At 38.3% G+C, this 23980-nt stretch overlaps 1 protein-coding gene across 1 annotated transcript in view; it reads left to right on the top strand.

Moving 5' to 3' along the window:
• eys (eyes shut homolog) overlaps positions 1-23980 on the top strand; it is a gene marked incomplete at both ends in the record, with an annotated part of 160841 nt that overhangs the window by 3284 nt on the left and 133577 nt on the right. Inside the window, 5 exons of the mRNA XM_079229546.1 lie at positions 4787-4845; positions 5778-5905; positions 6991-7105; positions 14304-14463; positions 18689-18793. Coding sequence (XP_079085672.1) covers positions 4787-4845; positions 5778-5905; positions 6991-7105; positions 14304-14463; positions 18689-18793 — 567 coding nt within the window. The remainder of the gene's footprint in view (positions 1-4786; positions 4846-5777; positions 5906-6990; positions 7106-14303; positions 14464-18688; positions 18794-23980) is intronic.

The following is a 23980-nucleotide window of genomic DNA, read 5'->3' as shown; positions in this document are numbered from 1 at the left end:
TATATGTGTCATCATAATATATGAAGCAGCCACCACCTCAAATCAAGTACCTCACTATACGTTACGACCAGTGGCATGTGGTAGTAAAAAGCCAGTGCTGAACTGCTGGCTAACTGAGCATGCCACAGTTGGTAAAACAAAGGTTTACAGCAATCAATTAAAATGTAATTTATTATGTATTGTTTCTGCTGAGCATATACAAGCAGAACTTTGATATTGGTCGCTATCCGTGAGCCTAAACAAAAAGTATGGCTTGGCTAAAAAGCAACAACATTAATATATTTTTTATAATAATAATAATTTTTGTATAGCGCTTTAAAAAGATACTTAAGGCACTTTACATGGTAAACAATAGAAGCAACAACTAAACAAGAAAGATGAAAATAGTGAGAAACAAAATAAAAAACTAGTATCACAGGCTAAATGCACATTTAAATAAAAGTGCTGTTTTGAAAGAGGCGAGTGATGGAGAATATCTGAGTTCCAGTTTCATCATTTAATGTAGCCTGGTCTAAGAAGACGTATGTAAGTGTTCAATATTAGATTTCTATGCTTTCTCATTTCTAAAGACTAAATTATACTCAAGCCTCCTCATATGAATAATTTCCAAAATATTATCTCACACAAATGTAGCGTATTTTCCATTAGCAGCCAAATTGTGTGCCTCGCCATGTGATTTAGACAATTTAGCTTGAGGCTCTGATGCAAGTGTTGGGTGGCAATCGTGATCCGGTGAGCTTGTTTATCAGCCATGATTTAGGTAATGAGCCTCAAATGCTATGTTAAGTTAATGCGTTTCAAACACAAGTGGGTTACAAGTCCTGGAAATTCCTTTGGTTGCCCTGAATATCATTGTCTGCTGTAAAAACTAGCCTGCATTGAACTTTCTGGAGTAACAACTCCAGGTGGCTCCTCACATTGATTCATTGTTTTGTTTGGAGCACAATTTGTCCTGGCAGCTTTCTTGAAGTGTCACAGCTTTGCCTTTTCGAGTCCACCCATGCTTTCAGCTTATTATTTTTTGGAGGGGAAGTGGTTTCAAGGTTATTGCCAATGCGGGCATCCATTTTTCAGTCATATACAGAAGAAAGTACAGTACAGGGGGTGAAGGGCAGTATCAGACGCCTCAGAGAGCAACTCTTAATGTATTTAACACCTACAACAGAAGATTAAATGAAAATTCTCTGAATCTATTTGAAAGGGAACAATAGCGCTTTGCCCTCTTACTCTTGTATGTTGTAATTGCAGGATTTAGACTTAATTGAATGCTGGAGGTTAACACTTACATAAAGGACATGCTGTATATTCAACAAGGAATTCATATTGTTTATCATCAAAGCAACATTGAATTACCAGATAGAATGTCAAAGTAATCTCATATGAACGTTAAACATATTTTTCCTTCATTTACATCCTAGAACATGTGCCCATCGCATTAAAAAGTACACACATGTCACATAATTGTCTTAGCTTCAGCACCGGTTTATTGGAAAAAACTACTATAAAGATGTTTTCAAACAAGCTATCGATGATGAGCTAGCATATAGCTGAGAAAGAATAGATTCCAATAAGTAACTGATTTAAAAGGAAAATGTTCTCAAACCAAACCAAACAGGTGGGATGGTAAAGAAATGTGTACCCTCTTCTAACGTTAAATGGATAATTCATATAATTCACATCAGAAGTAAATTGGTGAGTCGCATGCACCCTCTGCCTTTTCAGCTTTTATCTAATTTGCTTTAATTGCCGCTGCTCTCTCAAGTAAGCAGACACCACCGGGTGCCTTAGCACAGTCATGGTGTCCTGCTGTCCCATCAGCTTCTTGGGAGTTCTGTGGAGCTTGTGCTTCCTCTACCTCCCTGCTGCAGTTGCCTCATTAATCAACTGGAAGTTAGTGGCTGCTCCAGTGCCGGCTGCCCTCATAGGCCAAAGTCTATGCGCACAGAATAATGAGCCAAACTCATGGGACGTTTCAAATAAGATTTTCTTTTGATTTGACTCTCCTTTGCACGATCTCCTGGGCCTTTGATGCGAGGTATTATCATCTTTACAGGGCATTTTCCATTTGCTATAAGGTGTTCATTGTTTTTGTGATCTTGTTGGTAGTAATATCAATTTTTAAGGTTTAATTTGGATAATATATGCAATCATTACCCTTGTTGGACAATTTAATTAGACCGTGACACAATGATGTGTCTTCATGTATATTAGATATTTGCCGTTTATAATCACTGTCATAATAAGGGTCTTTGAGATATCAGTGGTAGAAATGCCAGCACAAAAAAGAAAAGAAAAATGTTTGTTCCATTAGAACAGCGGTTCTCAACCTTTCTTTCAGTTATGTACCCCGTGTGAAATATTTGTTCAGCCAAGTACCCCCTAACCAGCACAAAGCATGTTTGGTTGAAAAAAATGATGTAATACACAGACAGCGCTGTGCCATCAGTGTCTGATTTAATATAGAATAAATACAATTCAGTTTATGAACTTACACTTATATTTCATTGAATATTTATTAAATAACTATTTTCAAAGGATTTTTGAATGGATGCACATTTTTATTTAGATTATTTTAATCTCACGTACCCCCTGGAGTTACTTCACGTACCCCCAGGGGCACACGTACCCTGATTTGAGAACCACTGTGTTAAAACATGCATGACCTAAACCAAATTTGTCACATATTAGGAGATTCCTAATATATAGTGCTAATAGAGTGCTATATATATATATATATATATATATATATATATATATATATATATATATATATATATGTATATATATATATATATATATATGACATAATAATAATATAATGGTAACAGATGGGTGTGTTTTTAAACATATAGTAGTTTGCATTTGCACCACTCATGAAAACTCAATATCTGGTGGAAAATGAGTTGAGGAAGAAGCAGGCCCTGAAGTTGTATACAGTAAGATTGATGCCCACAGAGGAGGCTTGAGGAGCCTCTGGGACATGAGCACTCGTATCAGCAGGGGGATTAAAGAAAATATGCAAAGAAAGAGTCACTGGAAAGATAAATGTGTAGGCACCTTGTGAAGAACACAAAAATGAAAACCCTCACCAGGGAATAACATCACATTTTATTCACCTTGAACCTGCAGAGAATTCAGTCTAATTTTATCCTTTGCATACAATGTCACTACGGCAGTACCCTGGCCCTGGTTATGCTGCTGCTGGTGGAAAGGTTGTGGTCCTGCAGTATTTAGAAAAGTACTGGCTACAGCTTAGTTCAGAAGTACTTTATCTCGGAAGATGCTTATGAAACGGGCTGCAGCCCTACTTGGTTTACAGTTCAGTGAAAATCTACCATGAAAATCATTTCTACACACTGATGATGACTTTCCTTTTATTACTTGGCACAGTGGTATCAACTTATTTCTGTGGATTATATAATTGAAATATTACACTTTTCAAGTCTGTCTGCTTAAACTGATTCATTATTTCAGTTCATATTTTAAGTCAATCATCAAAACATATTACGTACATATCACATACGTGTTGCATATTACAAAAAAAGTTGTAAAATCGTCAATGATTATAGGAATATTAATGATATTATTGTGGCGGAAGCAGCAATAATAATGGCTGCATTATTTGTCATGTTTAACTTGTAGTCCTTTTTTAATAAAGCAATTTAATATCACATGTTTAATGTATTAATAAGACAGTAATAATAAAAGAATAATATAACTACCGTACTCACTTTGTCTAACTAGGTTTTAGTGTAGTCTGTCTGCACATCTCAAGACATGATAGGATATGATGTAATAGTGCTCATTCAGGCAAGTTTATTACTAGCAACCTTTACATAGAAGAACATAGGTGATTAAATGTCTAAGGACAACATAAAAACACGATCAAAATGAAACAAAAAAAAAATCTGATGGAATGAGATGAACAAATAAAATATGATGCAAATTGACAAAAGATCAAAATAAATAACATGTATAATGGCAATCTATTTTCCCTAAAAAACTGAAAACCGGTTACTGACACAGGTTTGAACCACATACTACTTTATAATGTGTTTACAGTACCATCAAACAACTGCCCTTCCCGGTTACAGTCCTGACCCAAATGCTCATTCATATTAATGCTACAACGGGATCGTCTTAACTACAAGTTTGGTTTCCCTTAAGTGAATTAGGGAAATATCAATGGTGTTTTTCTAATAATAACTAGTCTGGCACAACAATCCTGTACAGTACCATTAACTAAAGAACTCTGAGGTAACTTTAGTGAGGTTACTTTGTCTTTTTTATATGCATGTGCTTGATAACATCTGGCTGGTTTTGCATATTTTCCAGTTGGTGTGATTTGTAGGCTTCAGTGGGAAGGTTTCTGAAATGGGTAATTAAGCTCTATAGAATATCATCAATCAGAGGCCGCCATAGCAGCCTGACAGCAATGATGCTGTTTACAGTTGATCTTGCCTTTTAGTTTAATTGTGCTTGTCACAATTAAATTAGTGTTCCTGCACATGCCTCCATCCTGTGTAATTATTGATAGTCAGTCACCCCATCCTCCATGGATTATAGCCATGTCAGTCATGTTGTATCAAGCATAAACTAGCATAAGTGTCATACCTGTGTCATGTTACTTTCCATATTCACCACTTGGCGTTTCATAGTTTTAAGAAGAATGTGTGAAGGTCTGCTGTGCAAAGAACACCAGTTAACAAGCTTTTATACATTATAGTTTCTCGATGTTAATACAATCTGAATAAAAGTGTGTAATTGTGTGTTGTCTGTTTTGCAGGACCACCTTGTGAGAAGAGGAAAGCCCCCTGTGATCCAAATCCATGTAGAAATGGTGGCGTATGTGGAGAAAGCTCCAAAGGATTTGTTTGCATTTGTCCAGAAGGATTTGGAGGCGTCTACTGCGACTCCCGAGTCGTCTTCGATTGCGTGTCATACGCATGTCAGGAGAAACGAATTTGCACTGCAGGGGAGCATGTGAGGATTTAATTTTCCTTATTTGTTTTTATCTCAGTGGGAGAAAACAAGAAATGGCACATGAAAATGAATATAGAGTTTTGAAACAAGATCAAATGGCTTTATTCTGAAGGCTACAACAGCAATTAATATTTCCTGCTGAAGACAAGCCCAGGGTGTTTGCATCCTCTAGCATTTTTGATTGAATGACCCAGCGCATGTTTAAGTGCTAGTTTGAAATGTCTCTCATCAAAAGCTTTTTGTAGTTAGTGGCCTGCTGCAATTTTCACCTTTCACTGGAAATGCCACCGTGGTGATACATTTTCCTTAGGCAGTGGTGTTTCTAATGTTCTCGAGGATGCAGAAGAGAAAATACAATAATAGTCTAATTGTCTTTCCCTGACCTTTGTTTTGTTCATTACAGTTTGCCAAATGCACTGCACATTCACAGCTTACCTAATACCAGTAGTAGAGCAGACTAAAAGGGACATTTATCAAAATAATGCCTGATCTTGCTGCAATTCAAATCTCTTTAACTTTGAATTGCATCACCATTAGCATTTATTAGCCTCTTGTGATTTCTAAAACTCATATTAAAATATATATAAAACCCATTATTTACTTGACTACTTGAATTGGATTAAATATAATTGAAGAGATTAGCAACAAATAATGTGAGTCACAATACGCCTCCAGCAAAACGCTCTTTTATTGATAATGTTCCGACAGTTAGTGATCATATCTACCTTTTGTGTAATCTAACCCTGTTTTCCCAAGCTGCCAGGTGACCTGGTTTGTTTTGCATCTGTATGCAGGCCTCTGAATGTGTCTGTGCAGATGGTAATGTGGTCCCAGCATGCAGGAGGCAGCAAGACCTGTGCAGCCAATCACCATGTCTTCACAATGCCACCTGTGTGTCCAGAGGAAATGATTATGTCTGCAGGTAAAACACATACAGGGATAATAGAGGCCACTCTCAAGGTCCCCTTTCTAGATGACTGTAAAGTTATTCAATGATATTCAGATTTTCATTTCACTTAAAAGCTCTTTGACTAATACATACATGTTTGGCAGACCTCAAGCCTCATTGTTGACTCGTGATATTCTACATATATCATATTCTATTTCATATTATCAACTAATCCCATGTAAAGACCAAAACCAACAAAGAACTGATCCAATTTACACGTTTTGTCTGTGTAGCCTAGTTTATTGCTTTGTGCCATGGACCTCCATTATTCTCCAAAAACTATAAGAAAATACTATTAAAAACCTTAGTGAGTTATACTGGATGACTTCATGAATGTCATGAAAACTGTTATTTTAAATCAATCATACATGCAGTCTTCAACTCAACTCAACTGTATTTATATAGCACCTTTCTTCAGTAGCGCTGAGATATAAAATGGTCTTTTCTTGACAAGATAGAAACTTTTTTTTGTGACTCTTTTGTGATTCATATGAAAATGGTTTCAGAACTACTACATTAATGAGACATTTATGTGAATAAGACTCTGCTTTTAAAGTCTCAACTCTACCTCACAGCTGATGTCTTTTAAATCCAGTTATTATACTGTATCAGATCACGTGTCTTAAATACTCAACCAACAAATCCTGATCTATGCTCCAAGACTAGATCATTCTAAATGTGACGATTTAGTTTTTTCTCATTATGACGGCTCGTATACTCATCAAAAGAAATACAAATGAAATCAGATTTGAACATACAGTATGTAAAGATGAAAGGTAATCAAGTGAAGGGTGTGTTCACCATATTTGAAAGAAATAATGAGTTGGATTATTTTGAGTGTAGGAAAGTATAATCTGTGATTCATAATGGACCTTAATTCAAAAATCAAGATCCTAAATACATGCAGACACTATTTCCCCCACCTCTGTACCACAAACAATTCCTGGAGAAAACAAAATGATAACCCCATGTATCTTGCAAAAAGAAAAGAAAAAAAAGTCTTGTTCGTGCTCAAGGCTGGTGAATTGATTTTGATGACGCTGGCCTCATCTTAACAGATGTCTGCGAGGGTTTTCCGGGAAGAATTGTGAAGAAATAATGGACTACTGCAGGCTGCTCAATATCCACTGCCTGAATGAGGGATTGTGCTTGAGTGTAATTGGCGGATATCAGGTAAGTAATACAATGTTTCAGTCCTAATGAAATACTCCGAAGCCCACACACATACTGTATGTTATCTTTCTTCGAGCTAGCATTACTACACATATAGAGCCCACACTAACACACTTAAATACACTCTGTTATTACAGACTTGCAACATGCACCAACCGTGTGCCTCTTTGGGCGTTCTTATACATTAAATGTCTCTATTTGCTTTTAAAATCCAACATATTCTCTGTACTTTTTGCTCTATCTGTGCTCACAGTGCAACTTCCTTTCAAGCTCGGAGAGCCGCCTTCAAAATATATTCCTTTTACATTAAAACGGACACTGTCTTTTTGCAGTCATGAGCTTAAGCTTTAACAACAGAACTAACTTCTGCACTGGGTGCTCCCTTATGGAACATTTACTAAGGTGCTCACCTTTCTTGTTCAGTCTCTTACTTCCCACTGATATATTACTCTCCTTACAAGTCCATCCTTACCACGGACAATCTCTAAGACCTTTGCAAGTCTCCATTCACCTCTGGGCAACCGTTCATCTATGTCCATCACGATATCACCCACTGATAGATTTCTCATCGATGCATGCCAGCGCTGCCTTGTGATTCTTGCGAGTTCTTGAATTATGACATATTCAGCACTTTCATGTTCATTCACTGTGGAAGGTGCACATGACTTGATTTTCTTCGTTCGTCGAAGAAGGCGGGCCACACTCTTGGTGGTTTGGGATCATGAAGAGAATTTGGACAGATGGTCGACAAGACTCATTGATTCTGTGGTCTTTGTTTGCAGTGTCTGTGCCTTTTTGACTTCTGGATCTCCTATGGGTAAATCCAGTAGTACATCCTGAGGTGGAGGTATTTCATTTTTCCAGAGAAATGTTGGGCCAGTGAACCAGGTGAATGTAAGCAGCTCATTTACAGTCTGCTGGATTCTCATTCGCGGGAACGTAAAGCCATTGCTGGGGGGCTTGTGATATGATGGATGTTCTGGACTGGGTTGGCAAAAAAAGTGTGAAAGCGCCATGCATTGTTATGTTTGTAGTCTAGGACTACCTTTGAGTCTGTCCCTGGTAGAACGTGTTTGTTTAGGCTTGTGCCGTTGTACATTGCAGAGCAGTCAAACACATGATGGTAGATGCCATGATGGAGAATGAACCATCATTCAGCAGGAGTTCCATCTTTTTTTTACTTCTTCAACTTCACTTCACTTTTCTTAATGACTTCTTACATTTATGCTGTGTAGTCCTTCTCATATTTCTCATCCCTGTAAAACCTCAGTTGTAAATAACTAAGTCGGATTTCAGCAACATCTCATAAGGTCTGATCATTTTTCCCCTTGCTTTCTTTAAGTTTGTTCAGGAAAAGAAAAATCCTCTTGTGAGACGGTCTTGTCATCTTCTTTGATGCCCTTAAAGTATTTTTCCAGGACGCTTATCACATCCGTCGGCGTTCCTTTACAGTGACCGTGTGACACAGGCTTGATTATGTTTCATCGAGGCACGGTGTGGAGCAGCCTTCTATACTCCACACACCCACACGGGAACGATCATGGAAGTGCTGCTTGACTGACTACTCCAGTGGCGTTGAGTACTATGGCTGCCATGATTTGGTTTGCAGTGTTTGGAGCTTTGTTAAGAATGGATACAGACCTTTCTCTACCATCTTCTGTAGTTCTCATCGTGGAGACGGGTAGAGTGCCTTCCCTTACATACATCACAAGTGTGGTGGTGATGACATGCCTTGGCACTGTGACCTGGTTTTACACATCCATAACAAGGCTTGTTATCCTTCATGTATGTCCGTTGATCCTCAAGGGACTTTTCTATGAAGTCAGGGCACTTGGGGAGTTGCTGCTTGTTGTTTTTGTACCATAGCAGGGGGACCTTGATTTTTCTTCTTTTGATGTGGATTTGTCGCTGTTTATGGTCGTTTGAGTGCTGAAGACATTAGCTTTGTTTCCCTTTGTTTCCTTTATGTATCTTTTGTCATAAGATGAGTTGAATGAGTGAAGAACATAAAGAATAGTGACTGGTTTGCACACTCTCTCTGCTTCTATAGACACAAAGTTAGTGAAATCCTCAAAGGTGGAAAATTCTCTTCCTTCCATGAGGGCTAGTGTAACCTGACAATTCCAGCTTGATGTTAACAACTCATGCACTTTCTCTATTTTCTTATTTCACAGTGCCTTCACATGTTCCCTTCACATGGGGCATGTATTGCAGTTTTAAAGTCTGAGAATGTTCTTAAACCATCAGCTTCCTTGGGCTGAACGTTTGCCTCATCATCATTTCAATAAATTGTGGCTTCGAGACATTTGTGAGCAGGGATGTATTTCTTTGGGGAATGCAGTTTATCAGCTGATGAAATACCCTTTCGGTCAACGACTGACAGGAATGGAGCCCTCCCTTCAATGTAGAGGTCTCCACTAAACACGGTCGGCGTTGGCATTGGGAGTCTGTTTTTGGCAATGCTGTCTTGAATTGCTTGGGCTAGACAGGACATGCCAGTAGTGGGAGCTGGTGTCACAATGTGAGGGTTTTAATGAGATATAGAAGGATTGAAATGAGATATAGAAGGATTGAAATGATGGGGTCTGTTGTTCTGTGTATGGACTGTCTATTCATTTCCTGTCTGCTTTCTCTGTCGTAGATCTCCAGTCTAGCACGAGTAGCATCCATGTCCCTTTCTGCGTGTAGATGTTCTAATTCAGACTTCTGCATTTCTAATTCATTGCTATGATTTTCTTCCATTTTTCCTTTTGCTTTCTTTTTTCTAGCATTGTTTTATATTGAGCCTCATTTGCAGCAAGCTCTGCAGCTGCATCAGCCCTTTTTGCAGCTATTAGTGTAGACTCAGAGTGGTGACTGGCCCTTGACTGAGAAACAGGACAATATGTAGAGTAAGCATAGTTTTGGTAAAATAACTGACGGAGACAGTGCCTTTCACGCACTGCTTCATAATCGCCATCTACTGCTGACGAGCGTTCATTGACTATCTTCATAACGTTTTTAGTCACAGCCTCACATGCATCAATCTTGTGTCTCAACTCAGTAGATGGTGTGGCACACTCTTTTATTTCATTGTGAGCTCTCATGACATCATCCATTCCCTTTTCAATGTTGTCTGCCATTGTAGACAATTTAGTGACTGATAAATATTTCTTTAAATTGTTTTTGGTTGTTCTGATTTCAATTTCCCATTGATTGTAGTCTTTTTTTACTCCTTTTGGTGGGAAGCATTTTCTCTGTGTGCACACTGACGTTCTGATCAACGTGGTAATGTTCACTCATCAGTTTCATCTATCTAAATTTGAAGCTCAGCTATTCAATGTCCTCTTAATTCTGCTTCATACCCCAGATGTACTACTTTCTTGTATTTCTGTTCGTAGCTTATGTATCTGCTCCTTTGTCATCCATTTTGAATGCTGTTTTCCTTCCTTTGTTGACCATAATGCTCGGCCCTGCAACTCACTGATCTGTGCGCCGTGCCGTCTTTGTTCCACAAGCAGTGTGGTGTAATGGGTGAAGGTGAAATTCTTACTGTAGGATATAACTCTAAAAGATGATCTGCCACTTGACTGATGCTTTTAAATGTAAATTCCAAACCAACGTAAGAGCTGTGTACAAAACACATATATGTTTCTTCTAGCTAGCATTACTGTAGCCTACACTTAGGCTAATCCACTTAAACACACACAGGTATTATAGTCTTACAAAGTGCATCAACCTTGTGCCTATTTAGGGGGTGCTAATATACATACATACATACATACATACATACATACATACAACTGTGCACACAGTGCATCTTTCTTTCAAGCTCTGAGAGACTCCTTAAAAAATACAAGCCTCTTATCTTACAAGAACAGAAAAGACACATTTTGCTTAATGCATGCAAAAAACATGCAACAAAGGCAACACAATGTATTGTCTAAAGCAAAAGACAAATTGAGTTACTTATAATGTGTGAATTGCATGTTAGCATGTATTAGTTTTCAACTACTAAATAGAGTGATTTCTTTTAATGATTCATCAATCCCAAAGAAAATTAGATTTTTACTGAAAAGAGTTTCTGACTTTTCGCTTCTACATGACATTCCTTTCTGTCTTTGAATACATTATGTATTCAAGGGTTTGAATAGATTTGATAAAAATAGACATTAAATGCGTCTTCAAGCAGTCATTAGTTGAAATAAAAAGAAAAACAGAAACATCACTGGATACTATCTACAGACAGCAGTAAACCAATTCTAACCCTTTGATAATTGTGAGTATGTGGAAACATTGCTTTGACAGACAGGTTCTGGTCAAATGTTCCTCTCAATTACTCAGTCTTGTCATGACCGGGTGTGAGAGGCAGAGACTCAGGAGCAGAGGAAACCGACAGGAGGCCAGGTGTAGGGCAAAATCAAACAGGGTCTTTTACTAAACAAAGTCACAAACAAAGATAAAGACTGGTACGTGAAACAAACATTAGAAAACTACTACTCCTACAACTCGAAGGCAATGTACATACATGGGAAACAAAGAAGACACTCCTGCAACTGACAAGGGGAAGACACAGGCTGCAGTCGAATAGTCCTTTTTGGTTAGGAACCTTCCTAACTGAGGGAAATGACCCGGAAATACCTAAGTGGCCGCCATGATAAGTGCCGGACGAATTCTCTAAACGCAAAGGAAAGGGCTTCAATGCTTCTTAACTTATCTCCTTTAGCATAGGAGCCAATGGACCTGCATTTACGAAAGGAAAGGAGATAATGCCACAATTCATTGCGGCGGCAACATTTAAAGTGACGTATCATTCGGCTGTTCACAAGAACCAACGATCATGACCGAGAAATGCAGATCATGTAAATAATCATTAGCATAACTTGAAAATACTTTCAATAATCTGTTAAACCGGCTGGCAAACTGCGGAGGTTACATTGTTGTTGCTGAAAACTGCTGTAAAGTAATCAAACTGCTGTATTTGATATTCTCTCTCTGGTGTTGTACTTCAGCCTCAGCCCTCATTCTTTTATTTGACTTCAGCTACAGAAGCTTTGATGAAAGAGTTAAACTGGAGGAGCTCTTCAGTCTGAGTCATGTTTTTGATTATCATCTTTGGAATCAACTATTTTGTCATACTACAATAACACATATGAAGTCAACACTTCTAGGTCACACTGAGTTGTGTGGTGTTTCATAAACTGTCATTTGCATACTCTTATGATCAAATTATAATCTGCATATAAACCATAACAACATAAAGGGATATGAGGCACACGTATGACACACATTGTTATTGTGAGAACGTATTTAATTCAGAATGTTTGAAACTCAACTATGAGACAGTTTAGTAGCTTTGTACTCTGTGAAAAATCCCTTGGTTTCACTTTCATATTCCTTCTTTCATTTCTATTTCAACCTCGTTCATAAAGTTATACTTTGAACCAAGTTGTTTATGTTGCTAATAAAGTAATACTTTGAACTGGGTTTTTTAAATCGCCTGCATGAAGCAACACTGTAAGAAGACGGATAACGTATTTAAGATGATCTTTGTTGTTGTCAGAACATTGTAGTTTCACCGCTGCAGACCGACGTCACTAACATGCGCTTGCCGTCGCGTTGATACTACGTGGTTAGGGAAAGTGGAGTCGGATCCTCTAAACACCGCAGTTGTCTTTTCCTAACTCCTCATGAATTCTCCTTCCCATCTTTCCTTGACCCTGTGACGTTTTCCACAGAGGTCAAGAAAAGGTGGTTAGACGTTAGGAGGTAATTCTTTCCCGACTGCAGCCACAGACTAAATACACAGGGGAAGACAGGCAATGAGGCACAGGTGGAAACAATGAGGGTGGTGCTTTACAACCACAGAGGGGAAAGGCACATGAGGAGGGAGGAGTCTGGAACGAGAACAGGTGAAGGGAATAAACATAGAAAACACAGGGTGTTACAAGTCTCCTCTAACGTGTGTGTGTGTGTGTGTGTGTGTGTGTGTGTGTGTGTGTGTGTGTGTGTGTGTGTACACATTTTTTTACAACACCTAAAGTCCCATAGTTCCTAATCATTCTCAATCAGTCTTGTTCCATTAAGGCACTGAGTGTTTGTCATCTAAAATCCACCTTTAGATGCTTCGTTGGTGCTCCTACAACAGGGTGAGCCATAATCAAAAAGTGTGTCTCATTGCACATGGGCCGCTTCTTTTTTCTAGGTATATATTTTTTTACATGGTTTTTCTTTGAGTATGACACACATTAGGTAGTTCATTAAAGTAGCTTGCACATTTATTCCCTCTGTCATGGAAATGCTCTTAACAAAACCCAACTGGAGGTCACAGTTGGGTTTAAACATATTTTAAACATATTTAAAACATATTTTATTGGTCGATATACTGAGCAGACCTTTTGGACAATAATTTGACTGTTTTGTTGCGGTTCTGTACTCCAGCATATAACAACATGACTGGGATTGCCTTGCAGATAGGTTTGGATTAATTTGACCTTGCCTTCACCAAAATATAAATGAATTTGTGGGGATCCCAGTATTTAGATTTTCTTTTTTTTAAATCAGCATTACCTTTTTAATTTCCAGAAACAATGACTCTGATTCTAAAGGCCTCATCAACAGTTTCCATTTTTCTACAGAAAGAATAGTCCTTAATCTAGATAACTCTCCACAGCACCAGGGACACTTTTTCTTGAAATAAAAGATACTTCTAAATATATTTAAAGTTATTTTTCAGTGCTGTGAGTGACACAAATTGCATTAGCCCCCATCATATTTAGATAGTGGCAGACAGTCTAGAGGGCAATATCTCAAAACCTGAGCAAATTAAACCCAAACTACCTGTGTGGGTAGACATTGAGGTAGGTAGAAAAAGTTAGGATTTTTGTAATTTGGGTATACATATAACTACATACATATATGTATTTACAGCCACATCATATGAGCACTGTGCAAATTGCTGCCATTTCAATTTCATGCTGTCCAAAGATAAAAAATAAACACGATTGCAACACTATTTAACTAATATGGACCACCAAACACCCGTGAAACTGAAAGTCAACAACTTAACCCTCATATATATATATATATATATATATATATATATATATATATATATATTTTTTTTTTTTTCTTTTATTTGAAATCTAGCGTGAGCAAAAACAATGAAGAACAAACTGTATATTTGCTCTAAAACTTACTTAATACTGTTTTCCTGCAGTGTGTTTGTGCCCCAGGATGGATAGGAGAGTTTTGTCAATACGTAGGCGATGCCTGCCTGATAAAACCAAACGGCTGTTTGAATGGAGCCACATGCATTACAACAAGTCAGCCGTCATCTTCTCCGGTGTACACCTGCAAGTGCCCCCTCGGCTTCACTGGTGAGATAACTTTGCTTTATTTATTATCTGTTTTTCTGCCACTTTCTATCTGTCTGTCCGTCTGTCTGTTGACTAGGATTTCTCAAAATATGGATTGATTTATACAAACCCTAGTGGGAAAGTAAGTCTTGGGGCAAGGAATGACTGATAGATGTTTGGAAGAACTGGTATGGCTTGGCAGTAACATGCAGAGTTGTGTGTTCTGTTCTGACATTTTATATCACTATATTAAAAAATGTAAGGCAGATGTGCAACACAGGTGGTGAGCGCATTCATTTTCTGAATATTTTAATTAATTCTGCAGCCTGATGCAAGACATTAACACAGAGAGCTCTTATGCTCAGAGCGATTCATACATAATACATGTTTCTATGTTGCCTTTTGTTGGTGTTTTAAGGCAGCAGTGCATAAAGTCATGTATTCCACCATTTCTATCATGCCAAAATGGTCACAGGAAATACTGGCTTATTGTTGTCTGGTCCATTACATTTGTATGTCATATAAAGTTTGTGAAGGAAATGGGTTTTACACCTTATTATATAAAATGACACAACGTTCAGATCAGCAATTACTTACAGCAAAAATAGAGATGGATTATGGCGTGTATCAATAGACCGAGGTGCACATCAAATCCCTACCGAGACCCAACCACCAACCAACTTCATCAAAATGGTTTTGGGAAGAACTCTAGTTCTTTCGATACCACTATCGGAAATGTCTGCAATACAGCTTAAAATATTTTAGTATTTGAGTCCATGCACTCATCCGATATCCGTTATCATATCAATTTCTGAGGTATTTGAACTTTGTATTTCCATTTCTTACTTTATACTTCCACTCTGCTACATTTTGGAGGCAAATATTTAAACTTTTTACTCCACTACATTAATTTGATAGCTATAGTTATGTTACTTTGTACATTTAGAATATTAATGCACAGTGTAAATTAACTAATACATTATGCTAGAAAATGACAGGTTATGGTACCAAGCAGAATATAAATGATTAAAATTACCCACGCTGCAATATTGAAATGATGTACAAATTATTGCATCAATTATTATCAATGTCTAGATGAGAATGTCCCATAATAGCTCTTCATAAACCGTTTACAGTTTCATGATATAAAAGCAACATCATGCACTCTGCAGTATCTCAACATAGAGGGTGGTATAATAAAGTTGTCGAGCATACATTCGTCATGAGGCCTTTTAAAACATTAAAACAAACTCTAAAGGTTTATGTTTGTCCCTGAAGTCAGTGTTTGCTAATATCCAGCTGACATGCAGTACATTTGGTCAAGTGTGTTCCTTAATAACACGGTAACATCTGAGAGCAGTTATTCTGCTGAAGAGAGGGTTACACAGGTTCATTCAAAGACTTCTAATACTGTACACTGCTTGCACATGGGTCAGCAGGTCAACAGTGAGGGAAAAGGCCACTCATTCACCATCAGGTTTTGATTCAAACCTTCATGTTGGCAAACATCCGCTCTGATTAATGTCTCAAAAAACGGAATCACAGCCAGCTCAAGGGCTGCTACTCCATAACTGACCTCCGGCCTTTGACTTTCGACTCTAAAGGTGGGCAAGGAAAAGCAATTATTGATTATCAATAGTATACCATTGATAATTCATAGTATGTTAGTCATTTTACAAATAGTTTTACAAATCACAAGCCGACTACAGATTTAAAGCAAAGGCTAGTTCTCTTGAGGAAGTGACTTTTTAAAACCTTGAAGCTTATTTACCAGTCGCCATGCCTGCTTGACATTTCTTAGGCCTGCGACTGATTGCATTCAAGTGCTCTGGCAAACTGCTTCCTAATTAGCTGCCAGCTCAGAGCATGGCTGGAAGTTGTTAAGCTATCACTGACAACTGTTTTCTAAAAACGGGGAGGAAAAAGGAGAGACACAAAAAGAAAGACGTTTCTAATTAGACAATGAGATTTAAGGGTAAAGAGCATGACCCTTTGCATTTACAGTGCTTTACAATTATTGAACAAGTTCATAGAAGCGTTATTTACGTAATAGCTGGAGACCAAAAATGAGAACAAAGCTATAAATAAGCTAAATGCTGTCATGTTAACTCGTATAGTTTCTCATTCACAGCTATGCCATTTTACAGCTTAACAGAAGATCATGTTTGAAGTATTGCTGTCCGTTATGCCCATGACATACAATCACATATCATTAGAAATGTATTAGCATAATACAGTACAGTATATAAACATCTATAATTAGACTTTATTACATTTTTAATTCTAGACATTATTTGACAAAACAATAGACAGTATTGGAAGAACACAGATTGTGATCCTTGCTGAACATTGTTTATGTTGTACAGGGGTTATGATGGCGCTGCATATGTTACACACGGCATCGACGCATAGTATTGTTCCTCTCTTGTTTTAATGCTTAAACAACCAGTGAATGTGATTTTTTTTGCTTCCCCAGTGCACACAGGTTTTAGCCTATAGCCTATTTCCCAATCTAGCCTTAAGTCCTGACACACTTACCTGTCAGTCAGATAAGCCCTTACATAGCACTACATGAACAAGATTTTCCCCCCTCTGTTCAAAGCTGAAATCTGTTGCCACATTGGTAATGGAAAATTGTCTCTTACACCATGGCAGGTCTTAGTGACTGATAGAATCCATCATTTTCTGGGATCTTGGGATTTTTGCTTTGGAATTTCGAGCCATGCAGCATAGAAAGGCCAATTTAATGTCAAGCTCTGCCCAGAAACCCCACTGTACTCTATCATAGATCATAACTCAGGGTACATTACTCATGCCCAAGCATTCACATTTTATTTTGGAAGGCTTTATTTTTTACTGAACAACAACAGTTGACATATATTAATACACACTCTCTGTTTTTAATTGTGTGGATAATAAAAAAAGACTTGGAAACTAGGCATGCAATTATCTGCAAGTGTAGAATCCACGGGAGATCCAGGAGTGTGAATAAAAGACACATTGTAAAACCATCTCTAATTCTTCACCTGAAATTTATCTGACCAATAAGAATATATTGGCCTTTAAGAACCTGCAGGTAAATAAAGACTGCACACAAGATTAAATTACAATTTAATTAAAATAAATTTCAATTAATATTGACCTTTTAATTTGTTTACATATTTTATCTTTTCTAGATATTTAAGACATTGCAGTACAAACATTTTGAAGGCTAAATCAACAAGTTTTATATCATTAAAGCTTTATTTAGAAAAGGCTAAAATACTATAAAATGTATTTTATTCATAGTCATAAATGAGGGTAGGCGTTTTAGGGGGACACATTTGTATAATTTTCTGCTGCATAGCATATTCAGAATACAATGACCTGTAGCAGCTACAGATGATATCAATCATGGTGTTTGTGCCATAGCATGAGGTTGCCGCTGTCAAAAAGGGACTTTCACTACATGTCATTGCTGCTCCGTTATTAATGATGGGACATTTTAAATTAATAACCTGCACTGGAAGACACCCACCCCCAACCACAGTGGTCGAAGTAGTAGCTGCTGAAGCAACCGAGCACCAAACAAATCACATATCAAGCCACCTGCATCCCCCACCACTTTTGCTCTCTTCTGAGCTTGTTTATTAAGTGCCTATTTTCTGAAGAAGAAAGTGAGCCTGTCCATCCACATCTCTCTGTGATTCCAGCTTCAGCACCTGAATCCTGCTGCATCCAATGAAAGGAATGCCTGTGGTCTAAATATAGTTTAAGGAGATAAGGTTCATTTTCTGAACAAAAGATCAACATCATTCTCATATAGCTGCACGCTACATATGAAGCTACTGCAGACAATTAGCTTAGCATAAAGATTGGAAGCAGTGGGAAACAGTTAGCTCTGTTCAAATATTAAAAATAATCTGTGTACCAACACCTGCCTGACAATCTCACAGTGATGACAAGACTCCAGGTTGTCTGTGTTTGCAGTCAAGAAATAGTCCAGCATCTTACCCCTGTAAACTGAAAAAAACTGAACAGTCGTCGGTGGGCACCTTGCTTGGACAGAGCCAGGCTAGCCGTTTCCCCTTGCTTCCTTTCTTTATGCTGAGCGTAATCCTGTACAATTAGTTGGCCATAACATTCCTTTAGTAAAATGTTGTAGGATTCACATGCAATATGTTATCACTCATGAATGGCTCTATGTGAAGATGGCAATGTGTTACAAATGCCACTAATGCAACACAAAAATTGCCTCTATTTTCAGGAACAAACTGTGAGACTGAGATCAACGAGTGTGACTCCAGTCCCTGCCAGCACAATGGCACATGCTCTGACTTTCTAGGACACCATGAATGTCAATGTCATGCAGGTATGTTGGACTATTGTCAAAACTAAAGCTTTTTTTATGACATTTAAGGGATACATATCTTTAGTAGCTGTGGTAGTAGGCAGTGTTGTAGACCTTTTTCGGCTTGTATGCAGTGGATGTGGCCGAAGATCTCGGGGGCGAATTCAACCATGAATTGTACATCCTTTTCAACCGCTATCTGTCTCAAGGTCCGATACACAAAAGCTAATGATATTACAGAGAAAACTTAAAATTCTTCAGCTTATTATTTATCCATGCGGTAAAGCAAGAATGTGCTTGAGCTCAATGCTTCAGTTGTGAGGGATGAGAGTCAGGAGAGGATTGTCAGAGTGCCACTCCCATCCAAAACTCCTGAAGGCAATTAAGAGAGGGGAAAGGGAAAGTGTTAGCCAGGCTTTGGTAAAGTAGGGAGAGGGTATACATTATTGTATTATTTGTTTAATATGAACCTTTTTTTTTGTCATTGTATCTTGTCACCACATCACACAAGTATTGGGTTTGAGCAGACACGCTTACAAATGAGCGTCAGTTACAACCAATTCTCTGGAGACGCTGATAATTCCACTAACTGCTTGTGCCTGTTAACGATGATATTTGTGAATTGGACAGTTTTTGCAATAAGGCTCATTTACATAGAGAGGGGCCAATGTTTGCATATTAACTGATTTATGTACATGGAAATAGCACAGGAGCATCGAGAAGCTTTTGCTTGGCAGCCCAGGAAGGGGTGCATTTCACCCTTTATGGGTGCTTTAAGAATTACACGGTTTCTTTGTGTCTTATTTGTGCAGGTCTAGCAACCGAATAGCTGTGCATTGCTTTTGTGAATTCGCTTCTGTGTACACCAAACACCAAAGGCGATTAGCTATTGACAGCTGGTTCCCTAGACCAGTGGTTCTCAACTGGTCTGGCTCCAGGACCCACCATCCCACCTGAATTACAAGCCGCGACCCAAATCAAGGAACATTCTCAACTTCTCAAATTTATTCAATGAAAAGATAGTGCAGTTTGAACCTGAGATGGTATAGAATATGTATGCCAACACAAAAACAAGCTTAATGATAAACCAAAATGACCAGCTGGTGGTATTCCCTTTTACACTCAATTAGCTGCATTTTAATTAAAAAACAAAAAGTGCATCTTCAAGACAGGTAACAGGTGTTACAACATACATAACTATTCAGAATCTTCAGCCATTTTCAAACAGACTCAACAGCTTTCATGCACAAACAAAACAGTCCAACAACTAAGAAGTAGTTTCAAAAAGACTCAAATTACCTAACTTTAACTGAGAATACACACTCACTGCATCTATGACAAATACTTTACGATGGGATAAGTCACTGTCTTGAGGAGCAGCTTTCCCAAAAATTCTAAATAAATTTCCCACTGAAAACGTGTCCGCGATCCACTCACCAGTTGAGAATCATGTCTAGGGCTGCAACCACGTATCGATCAAATCAATCAAAATCGATTATCAAAAAGAGTTGGCAACGAATTTCGTTATCGATTCGTTGTGTCGCGCGATTATTACGCCATTCAATAAGTCGCGGAGAAGAAAAAATAGAGCGGAGCAGAGCAACTGGCCGCCAGCGTTTCTGAGATTGGACTGAGACACGGAAAAAAGTTTAGGTCGTGATCTTCACAATAGAACATCTTTGATGTGTCAAGTCTTGGCCAATCAGCGTTAAGATGTCTCCAGCGTCTTCATTTCCCTCCAACTTGTTTTTAATGGAAGCTCGTCAGCTTGCTATCACGTTAGCTAACGTGTTTGAATTGTATATTGTCGTTAAAGTTGCGTTATGTTCCGTTACAGTTCAGTCTTGCTTGTAAAAAAACGTAACGTGATGAAACATGCCGTCACCCCCCGGTCTGGTTCAGTTCACGCTGTCACTCGTTAATGTTAAACTGGCACACCGGCAGATCTGGCTGCAGGTTTTTATTTTTTTAAGTACAATGAAGCAAATCACGTAGTTGGGCTTAGCCAACGACGGGATATCGTGGTCATAAGAGGCCCAGTTATTGATCAGATGATGTGAATGAAAGAGTTTCAGGAAGAGGACGCTCTTGATGCTTGATGCAGGGCTGAGATGAAGTGGAGATGAAAACAGACATGAGAGGAGCAATACAGCTTCCCACTGTCCCAGTATTTCATACATATTGATAAAGCAGGGTATGCTAAATGCAGCCTCTGCTCCAAAGAGATCAATTACAGTAAAAAGGGCTCACATTTGGCAGATGTAAAGCATACATGTGTATGTTTTTTGTGTTAATCCATGTTTATTTATTTCTGTAATATACAGCTCAGGGATGTTCAAGGAGCAACCTGTTTGTGCACTTTCTGAAGATGTTTTGTACTGTCAGTTTCGTTTTTGAATAAATTGGAAATTAATGTTTTTTTTTTTTTTATCCGATTAATCGATTATTAAAATAATCGTTAGTTGCAGCCCTAATCATGTCACATCCCGTATGAGGAAGTTAAGTGAAAACAAGAGAAGTCGTCAGGATTCAATTTCTTACTTGTATACGATTAACTTAAAAAAAAAGATATTCTTGTTTTTTCTTTTTTGCATTTCATTGATTTTTTTTAAAATGATGATTTTTCTACTTTCCAATGTGTTCAAATGAAGCACCCATGCCTTTTATTATGACACTACAAGCCAATTTAAAAGGGCCCTCCTCTCTTTGATCACAACATGCTCCATTGTGCAGTGTAGAGACAAGAAAGCACAGCCAGGATCTTCATCTCATTATTCACAGCATCAGTTTGCAGCTTTGGTCTGTAATGAACAGCTGAGAAAAATCACAAATTAATTGATGGAATCATTTAATTTGTGATTTTTTTCAATTAATTTGTAATTTTTTATTTTTTTTTAATTTTAATCATCATAATATTACACTATGAAACTCCAATTATTAATATGTTCTTGTTATTGCTTACTGTGCCTTGCAGGCTGAGCTTGACTTTACATTCACTGAACATAAACTGATGGACCACTCGCGGGAGTTTTGTGTTACTGGCAGGGCACGGTGTCAGCTACTGTCTGCCAGTTGCTCTTGCCCACTTTCCTGGAACATTTCACTGCACGTGCAGTCCAAAGACACTGTGGGCACAGAGTCTTAGTGGCCAGATGAAGTTTTTTTTTTACACAAGTTTGCTGCAGTTATTTTTAGTCCTTGTTCCCAGCAAATGTTTTCTTGGCTCTTGGGGGGAATGTAACTTTGATGTTAATGAAACTTTGTGTTTGTTCACTCTTGTTCAATTAAACATTGAAGGACGATGCCAGTGTTAATGACACATGCGTTTGTTCGCCTCATCAGCTGCTGAAGCAAGGCACAACAGAGTCGCTATTTAAGGTGACTTTCAGAAGGGGCATTGTATTTTTGTCAACTGATGAATTGGGTCATCCCTTGAAGTGTCTGAAGTGCAACTCTCCATAGTTTAAAAGATGGTGAATGATAGCTTGAAGCGTTATTCATCCATCCGTTTCCTATGCTGCTTTTCCTGCCCAGAGCTGCTCAGGGCTGGAAAAGCAGCATAGTAAGACGTAGGCCACACCCTGGACAGGTTGCCAGTCAATCTCAGGGCGAACACACAGACAGAAAAACAAAGTCATACCTACAGGGAATTTAGAGTTTCCAGTTCACTTAACTGGCATGTCTTTGGACTCACGGAGGAAACCTTTGCAAAATAAAAAGGAGAACTGACAAACTTTTCCAAAGGCCAGCAGGTTAGAACACTGCAATAAACAATGCAATGATATCAGAAGAGCTGAAAATGAGAAATACCTCTTACTTTAAATGAATCATACTTTATAAACAAATGAACTGAACTAACTAGGTCAAAACATGTTTTATATCCGCTCGGTTGGTGATCATAATGGTGATCCTTATGTTCACTCTCCCTTGTGCTTTTTTGTTGAGCATCTATGTGGAAATCTGGCTCTGATGTTAGAGGGATGGAGGGGTGGGCTGATGACTATATCATTCGGGTTATCAAGTAGGAAACTCCCATCACAGATGTCAAGTTGAAATGGACCCACAACACCCCAGAAGGCTCAACGGTTATCATGTGCCGCCCCCGTTACACCTGCTCAGAGCAAGTCCATCAGGACTGGAGCCATCCACACCGGTCTCATTATTGAGGAACATGTTTTACAAATGTACCTACAATGACTGTGTTTTCCTCCTTTCTAATCATATATACGGACAACATTAGACAATTATAGAGTAAGTAGAATGTGATGTTTGACATTGATATTTGCTGTATCTCCCATTTTAAACACAAGATGGATATCCATGCTTTGCACACAACCTGGCGCCTTTTCTTTTCAGGCAGAGCCATCCGTTGCTCTTTTCAGCTGCCTCTGAAGCTGCCTCTGCAGCCTCCCGTAATCCCCAGTCATGAATCCCTTACTCTCTAAGTAAACTGGTACTAGATGTGGCCACAGATCCATGGTAACAAAATTCCACAGGGCACACCCTGGCTTTCCAGCCTTGCTACTAAATCCCATCTGTTATCTCAGCAAACCTAAGCCTCTTCCACTCATATGCCTCATCTGCTGCATCTTCTCATGGTGAAGTGAGTTCTACAATGTAAGAAAATAGTCTGGTGAGGGCCGGGCCACAGTACTAAGCAAAGTCTTAAAACATGGGTGGAATTATAAATTGCAGGACATTTTATTTTTTCCAAGCCCTATCTGTCACAGAATATATTGCCAACCCAATACTGAATGTTTGCTTAACAACAGTGCATGGGTAAAGTCAAACTAATGCATAGTTTTGTCTCTCATAAAGCTTACAGAATTCTGTTATGTTGGTTCACGGTCCATTCAACTATTGGTTATGCCAAATGTATAATTTCAAATTCTAATTCCACCTCCTCAATTAGGGGTTAACAAAGACAAAGCGTCTGCTGTGTTACTAACCAACCCTTTTTTCCTGATAATGGTACAGTTGAGTATTCAAATCAAAAGAGCTAGACAAAGAGGGATTAGATGAAAAAAAATTAGAGAAGCATCATATGAAAATTGTAATATTAAAACCAAGTTAAGACTCAACTTGAGAGTTAAGTGGAACAAAGTCATGGAGGAACATAGACTTCGCTTCAGGGCCAATCCAAACACTGTCAGCCCAATTCTGTCCGTTTCTATGAGATTCATAGAAGAGCTGACCTCGTGTCCTGGT

The sequence above is a fragment of the Taurulus bubalis genome (genome assembly GCF_910589615.1).
Source record: "Taurulus bubalis genome assembly, chromosome: 14".
Taxonomy (NCBI): Eukaryota; Metazoa; Chordata; class Actinopteri; order Perciformes; family Cottidae; genus Taurulus; species Taurulus bubalis.
This window is presented reverse-complemented; position numbering and strand designations above follow the sequence as displayed.